The 23,883-nt window shown below is 35.0% G+C and overlaps 1 protein-coding gene across 5 annotated transcripts in view; it reads left to right on the top strand.

Annotated features, from left to right (window-relative positions):
* Positions 1-23,883, top strand: part of SCAPER (S-phase cyclin A associated protein in the ER) — a 597,115-nt gene that overhangs the window by 148,260 nt on the left and 424,972 nt on the right. For 4 of the 5 annotated variants that reach the window (XM_023197627.1, XM_023197630.1, XM_023197629.1 and 1 more), the window contains 6 exons: positions 2,602-2,832; positions 7,802-7,972; positions 9,255-9,330; positions 9,437-9,554; positions 9,817-9,928; positions 20,970-21,110. In XM_023197627.1, the coding sequence (XP_023053395.1) occupies positions 2,602-2,832; positions 7,802-7,972; positions 9,255-9,330; positions 9,437-9,554; positions 9,817-9,928; positions 20,970-21,110 (849 nt within the window). The remainder of the gene's footprint in view (positions 1-2,601; positions 2,833-7,801; positions 7,973-9,254; positions 9,331-9,436; positions 9,555-9,816; positions 9,929-20,969; positions 21,111-23,883) is intronic. The other variant, XM_023197631.1, reaches the window with a different exon arrangement.

Genomic DNA, 23,883 nt, shown 5'->3' with positions numbered 1-23,883 from the left:
GTTCAAATTGAACTTTGTTCAGTTCAGCTTACGCATTTTTGGTAGGAATAAAGTGATTGTCCTTAGTGTCACATCTAGAGGTGTATGATACCAATTTGGCTAGGTTTGTTATTAACTTTGAGTACTTAGTTAAGGTGATGTCTTTGTGCCTCATTTGCCATGTTAAAATTTGAACTTATTCTACTTACTGAAAATTGGCCGGGCGCGGTGGCTCAAGCCTGTAATCCCAGCACTTTGGGAGGCCGAGACGGGCGGATCACGAGGTCAGGAGATCGAGACCATCCTGGCTAACACGGTGAAACCCCGTCTCTACTAAAAATACAAAAAACTAGCCGGGCGAGGTGGCGGGCGCCTGTAGTCCCAGCTACTCGGGAGGCTGAGGCAGGAGAATGGCGTAAACCCGGGAGGCGGAGCTTGCAGTGAGCTGAGATCTGGCCACTGCACTCCAGCTCCGGCGACAGAGCAAGACTCCGTCTCAAAAAAAAAAAAAGAAAATTGAGTGTAATTTACTGATAATATTTAATATAATTTCTTAAAGTTAATATTCCCAGTATTTCTTCTGTGAGTTGAATTGATGTTTATTTTACCTATTTGATGTACTAGATTATACTTTTAGGTGTTTGTTTATATGAAGGTTCATGTTCTGTTGGTGTAATTTTATGTAAAATGACTAATGAAATACAGGAGCTTTTTAAAAATATCATACTATAGGAACTAAATAGATCAGTTGTAAAATGGTTGTAATATTTTTGGTCCAGAATAATATCTGCTTTTTGAAATTCTGTCTCTTTTTACCTGTAGGATTTTTTTCAACTGGAAATGTTCCTCAAATTCTTTATCTTCCTTTACTGATGAGAATGACTCTTAACATTGTTTCTGATCTGTAAACTCTTTAATGTGTATTGGTTTTATGCCTGTGTGAGATTGCAAATTCCTTTTTGGGCAGTGTTTTATGTGCTTTTTAATTTCTTACAGTATGGAAGAGTCCCAAATGCATAGGAATTAATTGGTATACATTTGTTTGATGTAACTTTAAGAAACTCTTTAGTGTTGTAAGCTACTTTAGAGATACTTAGTGAATAAACTACTTTTTATAATACTTAACAAACAGCTAGCATTTTTGCTGTGTTTAGCTAAAAAATATAACTTAGTCTAAAAATTATGCAGTTGTGTGTAGTGAATAAACCTATACGCTATTGAGATTTCAGGAATAATCTGTACATAGAACTTTTCAACAAGTAAAACTGTTGCTAAAATTTTTCAGTATAAAAGTTCACTGCTGATGGCAGCCAAGTTGATGATATTTGTTTTCTCCACTGTCATTCTAAAGATGGAATTAGCATATTAATGTCTTTACTTCATAGTTTAGCTTTGATTTTGTTATATAAATGATACTGAGTTTTTTAATAGGTGGGATTGAGTAGTGTACACATAACTAATGCTAATATAAATATTGCCAAGAAGATTATAAACCATGGCGACTAACGTATAAATAATGTTGATAGCAATATAAACAGTGTTATGTAATTTAAATAATGCTTATGCTAAAATCAACACTTTGGTACACTTTAGGTTCGGACTAATAGTAGAATTTTTAAAGTAGTTTATGAGACTTAGCCAAGTTTGATATTTGTATAAATAATTTATCAAACTGGGGGGAGGTTTATGGCCACTGCAGTGTTTATCTAATGTTTATTTAAGAAGTGATGTGAGTTTTAAATTCATAATTTTAGATTTTAGTTCTTTGACTTGGAGTATCATTGGAAAACACAGTACTGTTCTTTCTCTTCTCTGTCCAAAGTAAAAATAAAGGCTTGACTCTACTAAATTGAAAGGTTTTTAAAAAATGGATGTTTATTTAGCCTACGCCAGTATTTGTTTTTTTATATTGTATTTATATTTCTGTTGGCTTGTTATTAAATATTCCTAAAGGGGAATAGGGAAGATATCTAAATCTAAGGTGTATGAATGTCATAATGAGACACTACATGCTTTCAATCTTCACACTTAGGTCTCGCTTTTCTCTTTCAGATCTGAGAATTGGGCTCACTTACCATATGAATTTTTAACAGAGATACTTTGAGATCATGTTAGTATTATCTGAAGAGAATAATATATATATTTTTTTGTAAAATGCCCTCCAAATATATTTTTGTAAAAATTGGTTTCAGGATTTTTTCAAAAGTGCTGAATGTCCTCATTCGATATTAGATAGTCTTTGCAAAAGACCATGTAATACTTTTGGTTGTATGAGTATAATACAGTGAATGCCTCATACTTGTGACTAGATTTCTTTTGCAAAGGATATAAAATACTCATCACAAATTGGCCTACTACAAGAAAATTACAATATAAATTGCTTAATTTCTTAGAAAACTTTTGACAGTGCCCAGTACATAGTAGGCATGCAAGTAAAATTTGTGTTTAATGGTCCCTGTCCTTTTGTTACACTTGAAACATACAAAAAAGATGAGTAAGTTTTCTGTCATCCAATCAAGTACCTCTTCATAGTTAATAAGTTAAACAAAATCATCTCTTCTTCTAGAGTAGAATAGTTGGTAGTTTTAAATTATCTCTGATTCATTCTCTACGTTTTGTTAGTTCACAGTGAGTACATTGGATGATGTGAAGAATTCTGGCAGTATTCAAGACAATTATGTTCGAACTTCTGAAATATCTGCTGTCCACATTGATACAGAGTGTGTTTCAGTTATGCTACAAGCTGGTACACCTCCTTTACAAGTAAATGAAGAAAAATTTCCAGCAGAGAAAGCAAGGATAGAAAATGAAATGGACCCTTCAGATATTTCAAATGTGAGTGCTGCTAACTTGGTAAGAACAACTTATCAGAATTCTGAGTATATTTAAGAGGCATAAACTCCAATAATAATAACTTGTATGATTTATACTTTTTAAAGCATTTTTATATATGTTATTTCATTTTAACATTTTATTCTTATGGTAAATTTTTGATATAGTTAAGATTCTTGTTTTTTTAGAGGAAGAAAGTGAGACTGTTGAGAGTTAAGTGACTTGTTCAAAATCATTTGGGTTGTGTGTGATTTGATCAAATGCTCTTTAGCCCAGAATTAAGAATCTAAACTAGTAACAATAAAGTCTTTCATGCTACATCTAGCCTTCCAATAGATGGGAAATGGTGTCTGCTAGACTTAGTTTTAAAAACTTTCTTAACAGAGTACTTCAGACAGCCACTATCATTTGCTTGGAGTTCGTCTTTGAGATGAGATTTATTTACCATCTCTATTCCAGAATCTCTAAAAATGCATTGATTTGTGATTATTTATAGATTTACGGTTTTGGATGACAACATATTTCTACCCATCTCTTCCTTTTGCTCATTTTAGTATTAAGATACTTGACCTGGGGATAATCCAGAATAAATCATGCTAACTTTGTTTCAAAACTAACTTTCCAAAGAAATAGGCACATATAAAAAGCTGTGAAAAATTACTTAATTTTTATTTTGTAAAGGCTGCTATGCCCTATAATTTCTTCTAAAATTTGATGCCTTATACTGAAAGATCTTAACAACATATGATATTAGGTAAAATTATACATTTCATAGGGATAATAGCAATAGAGATGAAACTTGATATGGGTTGTTTAAGGGTAAAAAGGAAAATAAAGGTTATAGTAATATAAAAAACAAATGCTTAGATTCTTTTAATAAGGTAGAACAATTGATTTTCATCTTGTGTCTTTTAGTAATGAACATTTCTAAATGTTGAACATAATTATGGTCAAATAAGTAGTGAGTTTATTGTATGGGGTGGAATTTGGTTATTTGTTTTAGTAGTTGTATATCAAATTGTATATTTTGCAGTTTGATTCTGTGAGAATCAAATTTTAAAAGAGGAAATCTATCCCATACTTAAATAAACATGAAAGAATTAAAAATTCTTACCTCATTGTTTTTATTTTCATCACATATATAAACTTGCAGAGTCATAAAACCTTTTGGTTATTTTGAGGGTCAAACTTGCATACTTAAAAGAAAATAAGTTCTGCTTTAATGTGAATATTAGTGTATTCTTAGAGGTCTTAAGAATGCTTTTTGTTTTGTTTTGACAAACCAAAGGTGATAAGGTGATAAACACCTTAATGTTTAGTTTCCAGTGGAGAGTTACAGAGAATTCCTGTAGTGATGAGACAACTGTTTTTTATTTTCTTTCTTTCTTTTTTTAAAATTATACTGTAAGTTGTAGGGTACATGTGCACAACGTACAGGTTTGTTACATAGGTATACATGTGCCATGTTGGTTTGCTGCACCCATCAACTCATCATTTACATTAGGTATTTTTCCTAATGCTATCCCTCCCCTAGCCCCCCACCCCCTGACTAGCCCCAGCATGTGATATTCCTCGCTCTGTGTCCATGTGTTCTCATTGTTCAACTCCCACCTATGAGTGAGAACATGTGGTGTTTGGTTTTCTGTCCTTGCGATAGTTTGCTTAGAATGATGGTTTCCAGCTTCATCCGTGTCCCTACAAAGGACATGAACTCATCTTTTTTTATGGCTCCATAGTATTCAATGGTATATATGTGCCACATTCTGTTAATCCAGTCTATCATCGATGGACATTTAGGTTGGTTCCAAGTCTTTGCTATTGTGAATAGTGTCACAATAAACATACGTGTGCATATGTCTTTATAGTAGCATGATTTATAATCCTTCGGGTATATGCCCAGTAATGGGATTGCTGGGTCAAATGGTATTTCTAGTTCTAGATCCTTAAGGAATCACCACACTGTCTACAATGGTTGAACTAATTTACACTCCCACCAACAGTGTGAAAGCATTCCTATTTCTCCACATCCTCTCCAGCATCTTTTGTTTCCTGAGTTTTTAATGATTGCCATTCTAACTGATGTGATAGATGGTATCTCATTGTGGTTTTAATTTGCATTTCTCTGGTGGCCAGTGATGATGAGCATTTTTTCATGTGTCTGTTGGCTGCATAAATGTCTTCTTTTGAGAAGTGTCTGTTCATATCCTTTGCCCACTTTTTGATGGGGTTCTCTTCTCTTCTCTTCTCTTCTCTTCTCTTCTCTTCTCTTCTCTTCTCTTCTCTTCTCTTCTTTCTTTTTCTTTCTTTTCTTTTCCCTTTCCCTTTTCCTTTTCCTTTTCCCTTCCCCTTCCCCTTCCCCTTCCCTTCTCTTCCCTTCCTCTCTCTCTGTCTCTCTTTTCCCGTTTTTTTCTCTCTCTCTCCTTTTCTTTTCTCTTCTTTTCTTTTCCCTTCCCTCCTCTCCCCCCTCCCCTCCCCCTCCTCCCTCCCCTCCTCCCCCCTCCCCTCCCCTCCCCTTCCCTTTTCTTTTCTTTTCTTTTCTTTCTTGACGGAGTCTCGCTCTGTTGCCCAGGCTGGAGTATAGTGGCGCAGTCTTGGCTCACTGTAAGCTCCATGTCCTGGGTTCACACCATTCTCCTGCCTCAGCCTCCCCAGTAACTGGGACTACAGGCACCCGCCACCACGCTTGGCTAATTTTTTGTATTTTTTAGTAGAGACGGGTTTTCACCGTGTTAACCAGGATGGTCTCGATGTCCTGACCTCGTGATCCGCCTGCCTTGGCCTCTCAAAGTGCTGGGATTACAGGCATGAGCCACCACACCCGGCCGGGTTGTTTGTTTTTTTTTCTTGTAAATATGTTTAAGTTCTTTATAGATTCTGAATATTAACCCTTTGTCAGATGGGTAGATTGCAAAAATTTTCTCCATTCTGTAGGTTGCCTGTTCACTGTGATGATAGTTTTATATAAATTGAGTTGTGTAAGCTTTGCTTGGTTTCTTTCACTCAACATACTTATTTTGAGATTTATCCATGTAGCTGTGTGTATTAATACTTCATTCTGTTAATTGACTTTGCTAGTATTCTGTTATATGCATGTAACACAATGTTTGTCCATTCGCTTGCCCAGAGACATTTGAATTACATCTTTTTTTTAATGAATAAAGATGCCACGAACATTTTTGTATACATCTTTGTGTGGACATATGTTTTTATTTCTTTTGAGAAAATACTTAGATCAATTTTGTTGATAGTATTGTTCAGGTCTTCTATATCCTTACTAGTTTTTTGTTTACTTTTTCTGTCAGTTGAGAGAGGGGTACTGAAATCACTGACTGTAACTGTGGATCTATTTCTTTTGTAACAACTTTATTGAGATAATAATTTACATATAATACAATCCATCTGTTTCAAGTTTACTGTTGTTTTTTAGTATATTCACAGAGTTGTACAACCATCACCATAATCAGCTTTAGAACTCTTACATCACTCTGAAAAGGAAACCCAGTGCCCATTAGCAGTTACTCCCTTTCACTCCACCCACACATGCCATAGACAACCACTACACTGCTTTCTCCATATATAATTTTGCCTATTTTAGACATTTCATAGAAATGAAATGCAGTATGTGGTTATTTGTGACTGGCTTCTTAGCATGTTTTAGAGGTTCATTCATATCTTAGTTTGTCTCAGTACTTTGTTCCTTTTTGTAATCAAATAGTATAGTCCACTGAATGAATATACCATATTTTATTTATTTATCAGTTGATGGACATTTAGGTTGTTTCCACTGTGCTATTATGAGTAGCACTGCTTTAAGTATTTGCATAAAAGTTTTTGTGTGGGCACATTTTTTATTTCTCCTGGATATATATGTAGGAGTGGAATTGTTGGGTTGTATGAACTCTATGTTTAACCGTTTGAGCAACTGTCAGACTGCTTTCCAAATTGGTTGCATCATTTTACATTCTCATTAGATTTATTTTTTTTTGCATTTCAATAAGTTTTTACCTTATATATTTTGAAGTTACTATTATGTCTATAAACATTTAGTGTTGTTTTGTTGTCTTGATGAATTGACCCTTTTATGATTATAAAATGGTCTTCTTTATTCCTCGTGATATTTTTTGCTCTGAAATCTGTGTCTGATATTAATATTTCAGCTCTCTTTTAGTTAGCATAGATCTTTTATTTGTAATCTGTTTTTTTTCTTCTAGGAAACATATAGTTCAGTCTTATTTTTTATCTAATTTGATAATCTCTGCCTATTACATGTTACATTTACATGTAATATAATTATTGATATAGTTTGTTTAAATCCACCATTTTACTATTTGTTTTCTCTTTGACTTGTGTTCTTCCTTCCATTTTTAATTTTTTAATAATTTTATTTTATCACCTTTGATGGCTTATTAACCACACGTTTGTTTTGTTATTTCAGTGTTTGATTTAGGGTATAGTATACATCTTTAGCTTCTCATGAGGATTTATTAATTAATGAATTTCATGTGTTTTTATTATTTATAATGCATTTTTTAAAGTTAGGTGTATATATGTTCAGAAAGCATCATCACCAATATAGCATATATTCTTTCCATGTTCCCATTATAGTATACTATTTTGATTTTACATTTAATGAGTGTATTCAATCTATAATTGTTTTGAATTTTGGCACTTAAATGAAATTCGCACTTTGTCATTAATAATACCTGTTAAATAAATAACTTCACAGTTTCTCATACATAACTGTCTGGTAAATAAGGCAAGTCATTTATTATTGTTCCATTTTATGGAATACCAAGTAGGTTCTTGGTTTCTGGAAGCTTCTAAGGCACACAGCTAGTAAGTGGATGAGCCTATATAGAACCCCACCTTTTATGGTTCTGATCAGTACAATTTTATGTATACTGTTGAGTTCATGTTATAACATAAAAAATGATTACTTTCCAGTCAAGTGATGATTTTTCTTTTTGTTTATGTGTTTTTAACTTTATAGTCCATGGCAGAAGTCCTTGCTAAAAAAGAAGAGCTAGCAGATCGTCTAGAAAAGGCCAATGAAGAAGCCATTGCTAGTGCTATTGCTGAAGAAGAACAGTTAACTAGAGAAATTGAAGCTGAAGAAAACAATGATATTAACATTGAAACTGACAACGACAGTGATTTTTCTGTGAGCATTTAGACTTTTTAACATAACTATTCACAATTTATATTTAGAAACAAAATTATCTGGGCCAGAAAGACTTGGAGTCCATCTAGTCCTATTTAAGATTAGTTACTTAAAAATCATGTTCAGTAATCATAACTATTATCCTCAGGATGATTTAGACTTATACAATAAACAATAGCAAATCTTTTGTTAGCACTTTACCGTTACTAAGTATTTTCATATATGATACAGTTGACAAATTAGAAGTTGTTATTGTTGTTTTACCAGTCAAGAAATTGAGTCTAGGCCAGTTGTGGTGCTGTATGCCTGTAATCTCAGCACTTTGGGAGGTCAAGGCAGTAGGATTGCTTGAGGACAGGAGTTCAAGACCAGCCTGGGCAACATAGCAAAACCCCGCTCTATTAAAAACAGTTAAAAAATTGAGTCTGACATAAAGTAAGAGCTCAACATTACTCTGATTATAATTTATAGAGAGTGAAGACAAAGCTAAGGGATTTTACTTTTGTATTCTATTAGCATAAAGTAGGCTGGGCATGGTGGCTCACACCTGTAATCCCAGCACTTTGGGAGGCCGAGTCGGGTGGATCACAAGGTCAGGAGTTTGCGACCAGCCTGACCAATATGATGAAACCCCGCCTCTATTAAAAATACAAAAATTAGCCGGGTGTGGTGGCGGGTTCCTGAAGTCCCAGCTACTCGGGAGGCTGAGGCAGGAGAATAGTTTGAACCCGGGAGGTGGAGGTTGCAGTGAGCTGATATCATGCCACTGCACTCCAGCCTGGACCACAGAGTGAGACTCAATCTCAAAAATGAATGAATGAATGAATAAATAAATAAATGAGCCAATGATACACTACCTTCCTCTACTAAGTGCTTAGGATATATATGTTAATGATGGGAATTTGTTAAAGAATAAAATAACTTTAAATGTTTTACATATTGGTTTATTAAATTTTAATGCTAAACAGTCTTCAGTTCTTCAGTATTTGCTCTGCACATGTTAGCATTTATGTAGTAATAGGATAAGGCCAGTATATTTCTTAAATTTACTTCATTTGTCTCTGCTGTTAATGGCTACTAGGCTCTTAAAATGAATAGGCTGTGGTATTTTAACTCGGTAATTATTATGATTGTACTGGTAGGTACCGTTTTCCTGGTTTTCAACTGTTAGTTAAATGGAATATATTAACAATAGGTAGGAAATTTTCACATGTGGTTCATTTTCTAAAGTTGTAATTGTATTCAAAGATTTGATTTTTCATCTTCCCTTATTACATTTTAGGCCAGCATGGGCAGTGGGAGTGTATCTTTCTGTGGTATGTCCATGGACTGGAACGATGTCCTTGCAGACTATGAAGGTATTGTGTATGCATATTGGCTGTGTAGTACAGTGTTCAAAAGTTTGTTCTCAAATGTTTTATAGACCTATGTGGTTATACAATGATAGTATTTTTTTCTAAACAGCTCGTGAGTCTTGGCGCCAAAATACATCTTGGGGGGACATTGTAGAAGAAGAACCTGCTAGACCTCCAGGGCATGGAATTCACATGCATGAAAAACTTTCTTCACCCTCTCGTAAAAGGTCTGGCATATGAAAATTAATTTGAAGTGGTTCACAGGAAGGAAACTAGCCACTTTTGATTGTTAAATAAAAATGCTACATGGCATTTTTGGGCACATTACTTCAGGACAGTTTCAGATCCATTGAAAAGTAACAAAGCTTTCCTGAAGTGTTGGGCCAAAATTAGTTTTGTATACTTTAAGAACTACGAAGTCTAAAGAACACTTTTTCTGGCCTTAATGTAAACATTTCATGTCTCTTGTCCATTTGTTTGTATTAATAGAACAATTGCAGAATCTAAGAAGAAACATGAAGAAAAACAAATGAAAGCACAGCAGCTAAGGGAAAAGTTACGTGAAGAGAAAACATTAAAGCTTCAGAAATTGTTAGAAAGGGTGAGTTTTTATTTTTTTGGAAATTATGATAGTCTAAAGTTGGTGGGCTTATTTTCAACTCTACTTCTGATCTGAGAGATGCTAAAATAACCATAAAATAATTAGATTTGCTAGGAAACAAAGGCATTTTAATCTGTTGAATCCAAGAAGGTTAACTCTAAACAAATCATCATTTTCAAATTATCTAGTAAATTGATATTTTGCAGGGTTAGCATGGATTATTAAAGCTGTACTTGTCTTTTGCCATTTTCATTGGAGGGTTTCCTTGGGGAGGTTTGTCTAAAGAGTAGAATGACCTGGCAGACAATTTGGAGCCTAAGACTATCAGTTTGTAGTGTGTTTGCCCGTGGCCAGCCCTGGTCCTTGCTCTTGGCTCTGGTTTTTACTTCTGTTTATATATCTGCAGCCAACCCCTTCAGCTGGAGGAATGCAAGCTACCGCCCTGTCCCACAGTTGTTGTCAATCCATGTCCATATGCAGCGGGCCAAATAGCCATGCACACACATGGCCACAGCTGGCCATGGCCCCCATTGCCACATGTATGCCTGCAACCAAACTCCACCTGGCCTCTGCCACCACCTGCCTTGGCTCCCACCTACCCGGGGGTGCTCACTTCTTAACACAGAGGTGCTGCTGGCAGCCACTGCCTACACCCTGTAGCTTTTGGAGCTGAGGACTACCCTGTTACTGATATTGCCAACTGTAGCTCCCTGAGCTGCCACGCCAATGCATACATATAAACCAGGAGTTGTTGTACTTGCCTGCACTTTGGCATTCTGTGTGCCACTAGGCTTAGTGCAATAAGATACTCCTGCATTCCCCCCAAGGCAGTGCTCCCATCTGAGTAATTGACTATCCTTTCTGAAGCCAGTCCATAAAGACTGGAGAATGTGACTGCTTCTTTAAGTGCACAGGCAGCAATGCAAGGATACAAGGAACATGAAAAATCAGGAAAACTTGACACCACCAAGAGAATACAATAAATATCCAGGAAGCAGTCCAAACAAATGAAGATCCATGAAGTCCCTGATAAAATATTCAAAATAACTGTTGAAGGTCAGTGAACTGTAAGAGAACACAGATAAATAATGTAACAAAATCAGGAAAACAACATAAAAACAAAATGAGAACATCAAGAAAGTGAAGCCATGAGAAAGAACCAAACAGAAATTCTAGAGGTGAAGAATATGCTGAAGAAACTAGAAAGTGCAGTAGAGAGCTTCAGCAGCAGATTAGTGAAGCATAAGAAAGAATCAAGAAAACTAGAAAACTTGAAAACAGGTCACTTGGAATTACCCAGTAAGAAGAGAGAAAGAATGAAAAAAATGAAGAAAGTCTCTGGAATTTATGGGACACTATCATTGAATGAATATATGCATTATAGGGATTGAAGAGAAGCAAGCAGAAAGCTTTTTTTTTTTTTTAAAGAAATAACCCAAAACTTCCTAAATATGGAGAGCAGAAGAGATATCCAGACTCAAGCTCATAGGACCCCACAACAGTTAAAGAAGTCTACATCAAGACTTAGTATAATTGTCAAAACTCAAAGACAAAATTTTTGAAAGCTGCCTGAGAAAGGCAACTCATCTCATACAAGGGAAGCCTGCCCCCACCCGTCCCTGAAATGATCAGTGAATTTCTCAACGTGAATATTCCAGGCTAGGAGATAATGGGATGGGATATTCAAAGTACTGGGGGAAAAAAAAAAAAACAACCCGACCAGCCATGATTACTATACCCTGGAAAGCTATCCTTAAAAATGAAAGGAGATAAAGTCTTTCCCAGACACATGAAAATTGAGGGAGTTTGTCATCACTAGGCTTGCCTGAGAAGAAATGCTATTGGAGTTCTTAAAATGGAATAGAAAAATGATAAACACCAATGTAAAAGCATGTGAAAGAAAGTATGTAAAGCTCAGGGGTAAATGTACAGTCAAATATAGAATAACATAATACTGTTAAGGGTGGTATGGAAATAACTGCAACCCCAATATAAAACTTTAAAGAAGGCTGGGTGTGGTGACTCACACTCGTAATCCCAGTGCTTTAGGAGGCTGAGGTGGGAAGATGACATGAGGCCAGGTGTCTCACACCAGCCTGGACAATGTAGCAAGACCTCATCTCTAGAAAAAGAAGGAAGAACAAAAAAATTATCAGTTTTGGTGGTAGGCACCTGTGGTCCCAGCTACCTGTGAGGCTGAGGCAGAAGGATTGCTTGAACCTGGGAGTTTGAGGCTGCAGTGAGCTAGGATTGCCCCAGGATGCAGTGCAGCCTGGGAAACAGAGCAGCATCCTGTTACTAAGGTAGGGTGGGGGAGAGGACTTAAAAGACAAAAAGGTATTAAAAATAAGTATAATGACAGAAAATTGATATTGGATTTACAGTATGAAAAGTATTAAACTCTGACTTCAAAAACACATAGTGTATGGGTAGGTAAAAGTGTAGAGTTTTGTAGGCCATTGAATTTGTTACCAAATTAAAGTAGACAATTGTAACCACAAAGGCAAACCTATTGTAAATACACAAATGCTAAAGAGAAATCAAACCAAACCGTTAGAAAAAAAAAAAAAACCCACAATCAAATAACAAATGAAGACAGCAATAGAGTAAGGAACAAAAGCCTGCAAAACAAGCAGAAAATAAGTAGCAAAATGGCAGTAATAAATCTGTACTTACTGTTAATAATTACTTCATGTATAAATGGATTAAACTCCCCAATCAAAGGGCATAGAGTGACTCAATGAATTAAAAAAAAAAAATACCCAACCATATGCTGCCTTGAACAGACTTGGCTGAACACGAAGGAATATCTTATTCCATGTAAATTATAACCAAAAGAGAGCAGAAGTGGCTAAACTTAGACAAAACAGACTTTAGGACAAGAACTGTCCCTAGAGAGGAAGAAGGCCATTAAATAATGATGAAAGAGTCAGTTTAACAGGAGGATATAACAATTTAAATATATTTGCACCCAGCAACCTATCACCTAAATATATAAAACAAGTGCAAATCTGAAGGGAGAAAATGGTAGCAATAAAATAATAGTAGGAGACTTCAGTGTTCCACTCTCAATAATGGATGGAACATTCAGGTAGAAAATCAATAATGAAACACCTGACTTACAACACTGTACACTAAATGTGCCTAAGAAATATATACAGGATTTTCTACCCCCAAATCAGCAGAATACTCATTCTTCTCAAGTGCACATGAAACATTCTTCAGAATAGATCATGTGTTAGGTCACAACACTAGTATTTAGAAATTTAAGAAGATGGAAATCATACCAATATCTTTTAGACCATGGTGGAATGAATCTAAAAATCAATAACAGAAAATGGGAAAATTAGCAAAAATGTGAAAACTAAACATACAGTTGAACAACTGTTTGGTAAAAGAGGAAATAAAGGGGAATTTAAATAATACCTTGAAGCAAATGAAAACAAATATAACTCACTAAAATTTGTGAGATGTAGCAAAACGAGATTCTGAGGGAAGATTTTAGTAATACATGCCTAAATTAGAAGAGAAGAAAGATCTCGCTTAACCTAGTTTTCTAACTCACAGAATTAGAAAAAGAAGAAACAAACTAACCCCAAAGTTACTATATGGAAAGAAATAACGATTAGAGTACAAAAAAATTAAATGCAAAAGAGAAAAACAATGGGGAAAAAATCAACAAAACAGGCTTGGTTTTTTGTGGAAAGATAAAATCAAACTCTTAGCTAGTCTAAGAAAAAATGACTCAAATAAATTAGAAACGAAAGTAGAGTCATTACAATGGATAACAGAGAAACAAAAAGGATCATAAAGAACTATTATCAATAATTTATGGCACCAGATTGGATAACCTTAGAAGAAGTGGATAAATTCCTAGAAATATACAACCCAACATGACTGAATCAAGAAGAAATAAAGAGCCTAAACAGACCAGTAACAAATACAGAGATTGAATTACTGAATCAAAAAACCAACAAAAAGAGCCTAGGGCCAGATGACTTCACTGATGAATTCTATGAAACATTTAAAGGAGAAGTAGTACCAGCCTTTCTTGAACTTTTCTGAAAAATAAAAAAAGAGGGAACACTTTTGTGAAATAAGAAATATTATATTGGTTTCTGACCCTGGTTCCTGACTTAGAGCTACTAAAACTCTGGTAGATAGAAGCACTAGGATAATATTGTTTTTCCAATATGTGATCTTTGACCCTGGTTCCCAACAGATAATTTCTGTGATCTTTGTAATTTCTTGAGTGATAAGAGCATCTGAAACAGAGTTCTTAAATGTCTTGGGCTTTGCTGAGTGAGAGGAGCATCTTTTGTTGTAATGAGGCTACTCTTGGTAGTGTCCTGGATAGCCTCAGAGTTGGTGCTGGCTACCAGAACTTGGACCTCCAGGTTCGGTTGATTGCCAAAGCCAGTGATTTAATAAATCATGCCTCTGTAATGAAGTTTCCATGAAAAATCCCAAGAACAGAGTTTGGGGAGTTTCTGGGTTGTTAAACATGTGGAGGTACCTGAAAAGTGACACACCTGGAGAGGGCATGTAAGTTTCGTGTCCCTTCTTCACACTTTGCCCTAAGCATCTTTTCCATCTGGCTGTTTATCTACATCCTTTAAAAGTTCCTTTGTAATAAATTGGCAATAGTAAGTAAAGTGTTTCCTTGAGTTCTGTGGGCCACTCTAGCAAATGAATCAAACTTGAGGAGACAGTTGTGAGAATCCCAAATTTATAGCTGGTTTGTCAGAAGTATGAGTCAGAACTTGGGACTTGGGATTTGCATCTGAAGTTGTGGGGGCAGTCTTGTGGGACTGAGCCCTTATCTGTGGGACCAGGTAGATAATGTCAGAATTGGATTGAATTATATGACAGCTAGGTGGCGTCAGGGAAGTGGTCAGTGTGAGAAAAACCCCATAAAAATCTGGGTGAAGAGAATTGTTACTGTGTTGTATGTGAGAGCAGGAAAAGCAATTTAGTTTTTCCTGTCTCTTACAACGCCCAAACTTGTGTTATGAGACCTTCATCACTCTGATTCCAAATCTAGACAGAAACACAAGAAAGGGGAGAACTACAGGCCAGTATTCCAGATAAACATAGATGCAGAAATCCTCTTTAAAATACCAGCAAACCAAATTCAAGAATACATTAACAGTCATACCATGATTGAGTGGGATTTATCTCTGGAATGTAAGTATGGTGAAATATACTAAAATCTATAAATGCAGTATACTGTATTAATACAGTGAAAGACAAAAAAACACTAATATCTGAATAGATGCAGGATAAACACTTGACAAAGTTCAATATCCTTTCATGAAAAAAACTCTCAACATAATAGGTATAGAAGGAACTTTTCTCAACACAATATAGACCAGTGCTGTTGTTTTAATGTTTATCCCCTCCAAAACACATATGAAGTTTAATTGCTATTGTAACCGTATTAAGAGGTGGGTTCTTTAGGAGGAGATTGGGTTATATTGGCTCTGCTCTTATGAATGGATTAATACCATTATTGTGGAAGTGGGTCCTTATTGCAGGAGTGGGTGCCTTATTAAAGGTTGGGTTCAGCTCCCCATAGTGCCCCTGCCACCCTTTGCCCTCTCTTGCCCTGTTGCTTTCCTCTGGGGTTGATTTAGTAAGAAGAACCTCATCAGATGCCACCACCTTGTTGTTGGACTTCCAGTCTCCAGAACTATTATATGATAAATACATTTTTCTTAATAAATTACCTAGTTTCTGATATTCTGTTATAGCAGCACAGAACAGACTAAGACAGCCCATATATGAACAACCCACAGTTAACATCATAATTGGGAAAAACTGAAAGCTTTTTCTCTAAGATTTGGTAATAGACAAGTATCCCCACTTTTACCATTTCTCTCCAACATAGTACTGGAAATACTGGGAAAAGCAGTCAGGCAAGAAGAAGAAATGAATGCATTATATGGGAAGAGAAAGAAGTAAAATTATCTATTTGTAGATAACATCATAAATATGGAAAAGCTTAAAGATTCAACAGAAAACTTGGAGAAATAATATGTGAATTCAGTAATGTTTAGAGATACAAAATCAACATGCTTAGGAATCAGTGGGGTTTTCATACACTAACTATGAACTATATGAGAGAGAAATTAAGGGTACAGTTTTCCTTATATTAGCAACAAAAAGAATAAAATACTTAGGAATTAAGCAGGGAGTTGAATCATTTATGTAGTGAAAATTATAAGTTTATGAAAAAAAATTTAAAGCAGCAAGTAAACAGACATCCAAGTTCATGGATTAGAAAATTAATATTATTATAATGTCCATACAGCCTTAAGTGAGCTACAGTTTCAGTGCAATCTCTATCAGAACCCCAACCATTTGTTTTTAGAGAAATAGAGAAACAGTCCTAAAATTCATGTGAAGCTCCAAAAGACCCCAAAGATCGAAAGTAATCTTGAGCAAGAAGAGCAAAGGCTATAGTCATAATACTTTCTAACTTCAAATTTTGTTATAAAGGTATAGTAATCAGTTTGGCACTAGCATACAAACATACACACAGACCAATGAAACTTAATAGAAAACCCAGAAATAAACCTATGCAATTATGGGCAACTGGTCTTTGACAAGGATGCTGAGAACCTACAATGGGGTAAGCATAATCTTTTCAACAAAGGATATTGGGAATACTGGGTATCCACATGCAAAAGAATGAAATTGGACGCTTATCTTACACCATACACAAAAATCAACTCAAAATGGATTAAAGGCTTAAACATAAGATCTGAAACCGTACAACTTTTAGAAGAAAACTTTCGGAAAAACCTTGACGTTGATCTTGGTGATAATTGTTTGAATATGACAGAAAAACACAGGCAACAAAAGCAAAATTAGACACGTGGAATTAAATTAAAAACCTGTACAGCAAATGAAAAAATTATCAAAATGAAAAGACAGCTATGGAATGAGAAAAATATTTGTAAAAAATGTATCAGACAAGACATTAATATCCAAAATATTTGAAGTACTCACACAACTCAGTGGCAAGAAAACAGCCTGACTCAAAAATGGGCAAAGGACTTAAAGAGACACTTCTCAAAAGGAGAAATCCAAAAGGCTAACAGGTACATGGAAAGGTCCTCGGCATCTATAATGATCAGGGAAATGGAAATCAGACTTGAGTGAAGTATCACCTGACACTTGTTAGGATGGCTATTCTCAAAATGACAGGAGGCACGTATTGGGGAGGATGAGGAGAAAATGGAATCCTTGTATGCTGTTGGTAGGAATGTAAATTTGTATAACCGTTATAGTAAGCAATATGGAATTTCCTCAAAAAATTAAAATAGAGCCTATCATATGATCAGCAATTCTTCTTCTGGGTATATATATATACAGAGGAATTGAAATCTGGATCAAGAAGAGATATCTGTGCACCCATGTTCACTGTAACATTATTCATAATAGCCAAGATATGGAAACAACCTGAGTGTCTGCTGATGAATGAAAAAAATATGATACATATTTGTGTGTGTGTGTGTGTGTTCGTATATTTATGTGTGTATATATGTATAAAAAACAATATTATCTAGCCTTAAAAAGAATGAAATTTTGACACTTGTGACAACGTGGATGGAGCTAGAGATATTAAGCTAAGTGAAAAGAGACACAGAGAAATGCTGCATGATCTCACTTCTATGTGGAATATGAAAAAGTCACATTCATAGAAGCAGAGAGGGGAGATGGAGTGGTATTGGTCAAAGGGTACAAAAGTTTGACTTACGCAAGATTAACAATTTCTGATGATGTAATGTACAGCATCGTGACTGTAGTTAACAAAAAACAAAATACCTGAAAACATAGGAAACTTTGAGTTTATTCTTGGAATTCGAAGATATTTCTTCATTAGAAAATCTATGAATGTAATGGGATGTAAACTGATTAGAAAAGGAAAACCATGATTTTCAACATCAGGGAAAGATGATCAAGTTTGGATAAGCACTAATTATATTTACAGAAGAGAGTCTGTGTATTTAGAGCAGAATAACTATTGATCAGTGTGGTAAGTGGAAATAACTGGGCTCTGGAGATAGCCAACCAAGTTTAAATCCTGATTTTATCAGATAATAAGCTATGATTCCCTGAGCAAGTTACTTAACATTATTGTATTTCAGTTTCTTTTTCTGAAAAATGACAATTGTAATTATTAACCTGTTGTGATGCTTAAATGACCCAAGTATGTAAAACAGTAACATAGTGCTAGGATGGATGTTGCTTAATATACAGTCACTCTTATAACTGAGTACTGTGTTATCTATGCTGTATGACAACGGAAAAACTTAGCTTAAAACAGCAAACATTTATCAGGTCACTATTTCTGTGAGAAAGGCAACCAGGAATTGCATAGTGATTCTTTTATTGTTTTGTTTAGAGCCAGGGACTTGCTCTGTCACCCAGGATGGAATGCGGTGATGCAGCATAGCTCACTGCAGCCTAGAACTTCTGGGCTGAAGCCATCCTCCTGCCTCAGCCTCCTGAGTAACCAAGATTACAGTCACATGCCATCATGCCTGGTTAAATTTTTAATTTTTTTGTAGAGACAGGGTCTTGCCATGTTGCCCAGACTGGTCTTGAACTCCTGGCATCAAGCAATCCTTCTACCTTGGCCTTCTAAAGCACTGGAATTCCAGGCGTGAGCCATCATACCTGGCCATCATTCTTGCCCTGGGTCTCTGATGATTTTTTTTTTTTTTTTTTTTTTTTTTGAGATGGAGTCTGGCTCTGTCGCCTAGGCTGGCGTGCCATGACACAATCTTGGCTCACTGCAACCTCCACCTCCTGGGTTCTAGTGATTCTCCTGTCTCAGCCTCTTGAGGATCTGGGGTTACAGGCATACGCCACAACACCTGGCTAACTTTTTATATTTTTATAGAGATGAGATTTCACCATGTTGGCCAGACTGGTCTCGAACTCCTGACCTGAAGTGATCTGCCTCCCAAGTACTGGGATAACAGGCATGAGCCACTGCTTCCAGCCTGATGAATTTTTAGTCAAGCTATCAGTCAGGTCATAGTCATCTGGGTCTGGAGGATCCACTTCCATACTCAATTGTGCGGTTATTTGCTGGCTTTTGTTCCCCTTTGGCTGTGGGCCAGAAACCTCAGTTTCTTGCCAAGTATACCTTTCTACAGCCCAAGTGTCTTCGTGACATGGCCAGTGGTTTCTCCATAGAAAATCAGAGAGAGAGAGTCGGGGAGAGAAAGGAAAAAGTACCTAAGAGAGTTGATAAAAGGAAGATGTGCTGAGTTTTATAGCATCGCTTTTGCTGTATTCTTTTGGTCACAGTCCTGATACAATATGGGAGGAGATTACATAAGGATCTTAAAATCAGGTGGCTTAGATCACTGGGCACCATCTCAGAGGCTCCATACTACAAGTACCTAACACAGCATGATGAAAGATGTGTGGCCACTATATTGTAATTACAGGTGAACTCTTTTGTTACCTTCTGGTATTAGAAAAGAGTATAAATAGTCATAGGTTAAGCATATTATTTGGATTACTTTTAGTGTGTAGTTTAAATTTGGGAGAAATAGTTGGACCACATAATTTGAATATTCATAAAAGTATGTTAGGTAGTGCAAGATTCTGTTGAGTACAGTGTAAAGTTGACTAGGACTATAAGAAAATTCTTTGAGTTTTATTTTTACTTGAATCTCAATAATTTGTCATGTAGATGAATAGATTAGATATGAAAAGCAGTCTCTTGTGGAGTTCTACAAGAGTCAATGTATTATTTTAATTTTAGCTTAAGAGAAGTGCTCTAGCACAATCACAATTCTTCTCTTACTGTGTTTTTAAATACCAGCACAATTATAGTATATTTTCTTTTATCTAAACATGATCTTCAAGTATTCATGCAAGAAAATCATTGATTAGTGAAAGCATACAAGACTTTAGATGTGTTCTGGTTATTTTCTCATCAGTGTAGGTATCCCTTAAATTAATTTTAATGGCAATTTTCATCTTCCATTTGTATGATGGATTATTGTTTTCAACACTATTTCACATGGGTGATATCATCACATCACCACAATAACTCTATGATGTACACAAGGCAGGTACTGAACCTCATTTTATAGATGTAAAAACAATCTAGGAGAGGCTAAGTGTTGTTTCCAGTGTTACACAACCAATAATTTGCAGAGCTGAGGCTTTAAGGACATGTCATCTGGCTCTTCGTGTAGTGCTATTTTTGTATCATACTTTTTTGGATGGTTCATCACAATTATTGAGAGAAACAACTCAGTTAAAATTTTAGGTTTTTTCCACTCATATTGACCCATCTTCTGATTTTCTGTAATTTATTTTCATGGTGCTGAATCTTATTTCCTAGATCACAGAACAAGCTTTTACTTCTTCTGTTTGAGGTTGTTTTAAGGAATTAAAATTTTAAGGGTTAATTTCTTAAAACAACATCAAGTAGCAATTATTATGTCTATATTTTTTGTAGGTGAAACCCTCTCTGTTCCTTCAGAGAATGTTTCTTATGCAAATAATGTGATTTGTTAGATGTCATTTTTCAGTTTCTAGGATAAAATTACTTATTTTTCTTGAATGTGGGTTACATCATAGAGATGTTAATGTTTATAAGGTTAAATATACACTATATTCATTTTAAACATACTCATGATAACAGTACAAGAATAATGCAAATATTTCTGTAGAGGCATGTCTAAGCCACTGTTCTGAGAGTTTTATGAACCTTCAAATAATCCTGTGAGTTAGGTAATATTATTATTTTTATTTCCTGTTTATAGATAAGGAAACTGAGACATAGGCTAAAAAAGTTGTCTAGATTATACAGCTAGTAAGTGGCCAATGTAGATTATGAATTCAGGTAGTCTGGCCTCATAGTCCCCATCCTTAATTGTTAGTCATGTTGCTGCACATTTTTCCACACTTAGAGTTTGTATTTCATAAGCCATTTATTTATTAGTACTTCATTTAAATGATTGTATATATTGAAATTAAGGATGTGATAATTCACTATACGCAGGAGAAGGATGTCCGAAAGTGGAAGGAAGAATTACTAGATCAACGACGCAGGATGATGGAAGAAAAATTACTTCATGCTGAGTTTAAGCGAGAAGTGCAATTACAAGCAATTGTGAAGAAAGCACAAGAAGAAGAAGCTAAGGTATATCATAAGAGCTTTAAATGTTAACTTAATTACCCAAGTACTTTTTTCAATTGTTATATAATAGTAATAGAAGATAATGTTTATCCAGTGTTTATTCTGTTCTAGGATAACAGCATTTTACAGGCTCATTTAAAACTTACGAGGTGCAATATTTTATCCCTTTGATAATTCTGTGAGCCATCTATTATTATTTTTACAACCCTATAAAGGTATAATTGATAGAGAATAAGCAGCACATATCTAAATTATTCCATTTGATGAGTTTTGACATGTATTATATCCTTGAAACTATCAGTACAATGAACATAATATACAATTCCTCTTTGTAATTCATTCCTTCATTCAACTCTATTATCTAATTACTGATCTGCTTTCTATCAGTATAGATGTTTGCATTTTCTAGAACTTATGTGTGTGGAATCATACATTATCTATTATTTTCTCTGGCTTTCTCTCATAATAGTTACTTGGAACTTCATCCATCCTGTTGTGTGTGTGAATAATTCCTTCCTTTTTATTGCTGAGTCATTCCTTCCATTTCTTTACATATGGAAATACTGTAATTTGTTAACCCAGTCACTTGTTGATGGACATGTGTTTTCTTTCCAGTTTTTTTTCTATTACAAATATGGCTGCTGTGGCAATTCATGTATATGTCTTTGTGCAGATGTGTACTTTCATTTTTATTTTATAAAAACCCAGGAGTGGATTAGTATAGCATCTTACAATAGGTTCATGTTTAAGTTTTACACATGGTTTTCCATTCCTACCAGTAGTGAATGAGAGTTCTACTTGTGCTATATTCTGACCAGCACTTGACACAGTTACACATTTTAATTTCAGTAATTTTTTAAATATGTGTATAGAGTCTAATTTGTTTCCTTTTTTTGTGGGAAAAACATAATGTAATATTTATCATCTGAATCATTGTTAAGTATACAGTTCAGTGGTTTTAATGCATTCATGTTATGCAGTCATCACCACCATGTATCTCCATTAGTCTTTTTCATCTTGTAAAACTGAAACTCTGTGCTCATTAACTCCTCATTCTCACCACCAGCCCCTGGCAATCATCATTCTACTTTCTAGATCTGTGATTTTGACTACTCTAAGTGCTTCTTATAAATGGAATGATATGATATAATTTTATCTTTTTGTGATTGGCTTATTTCATTTAGCATTAGGTCTTCAATGTTATAGCATATGTTAGAATTTCCGTCCCTTTTCAGGCTGAGTAATTTTCCATTGTATGTATATACCACATTTTGCTTATCTGTTCATATCTCAATGGACATTTGAGTTATTACTACACTTTAGCTATTGTGAACAGTGCTGTTGTAAATATGGATGTACAAATAACTCTTGAGTCCCTGCTTTGGATTCTTTTGGGTATATACCCAGAATTGGAAAGTCTGGGTCTTATGGTAATTCTATTTTTAATTTTTTGAGGAATCACCATGCTGTTTTCTACATGTAGTTCACCATTTTTACATTCCCATCAGTAGTGCACAAGGGTTCCAGTTATTCCACATCCTCTCTAACTTCCATCATTTTGTTTTTGTGATAGTAGTCATTCTGATGTGTGTTATTTGGTGTCTCGTTGTAGTTTTGATTTGCATTTCTCTAATGATTAGTGATGTTGAGCATCTTTTCATGTGCCTATTGGCCATTTGTATATCCTCTTTGGAGAAATGTCTATTCAAGTCATTTACCCATTTTTGAATTGAGTTGTTTGTTTTTTTGTTGTGGAGTTTTAAGACTTCTTCATATATTCTTGATATCAATTTGTTGTTAAATCAAAGATATGATTTGCAAATGTTTTCTCCCATTCTGTGGGTTGCATTTTTACTTTGACAGTAGCATCTTTTGACATGCAAAATATTTTAGTTTTCACAAAGTCCAGTTTGTCTGTTTTTTTCTTTTGTTGCCTGTGACTTTGGTGTCATATCCAATAAATCATTGCAAAATCTAGTGTTGTCACACTTTGATCCTGTGTCTTCTAAGAGTTTTATAGCTTTAGATCTTACGTTTAGGTAATTGATCCATTTTGAGTTAATTTCAGTATATGGAGTTAGATAAAGGTTTAGCTTGATTCTTTTGCATGTGACTGTCAAGTTTTCCCATTGCCATTTGCTGAAAAGACTGTTCTTTGTCCATTAAATTATCTTGGCACCCTTGTCAAAAATCATTTGACTATATCTGTGAGGGTCTATTTCTTACTTCCTTGCTCTATTCCGTAGGTCTGTGTGCTTGTTTTAGTGCTAGTTCTATACTGTTTTGATGTTTGTAGTTTTGTTTGAAGTTTTGAAATTAGGAAGTGTGAGTCATCCAATTTGTTGTTCTTTTTAAAGATTGTTTTGGTTATTTGGGGTCCCTTGAGATTCCATATGAATTTTAGGGTGGACTTTTTTGTTCCTGCATAGTCATCATTGGGATTTTGATAGAGATTGCATTGAATCTATAGATCACTTTGTATATTGTTGATGTCTTAACAATTTTAAGTGTTCTGGTTCATGATCATGGGATGATTTTTTTATTTATTTGTGTTGTCTTTAATTTTTCAACAATGTTTTGTACTTTTTATTGTATGTATCTTTTGCCTCCTTGGTTAATTACTAAGTATTTTATTATTTTTGATGCTATTGTTAATGGGATTGTTTTCATAATCTCCTTTTCAGATTGTTCCTTGTTAGTGTATAGAAGTGCAATTGATTTTTGTATGTTGACTTTGTATCCTGCTTCTTTACTGAATTTTTATTAGTTCTAACAG

The sequence above is a fragment of the Piliocolobus tephrosceles genome, chromosome 6 (genome assembly GCF_002776525.5).
Source record: "Piliocolobus tephrosceles isolate RC106 chromosome 6, ASM277652v3, whole genome shotgun sequence".
Classification (NCBI taxonomy): domain Eukaryota; kingdom Metazoa; phylum Chordata; class Mammalia; order Primates; family Cercopithecidae; genus Piliocolobus; species Piliocolobus tephrosceles.
This window is presented reverse-complemented; position numbering and strand designations above follow the sequence as displayed.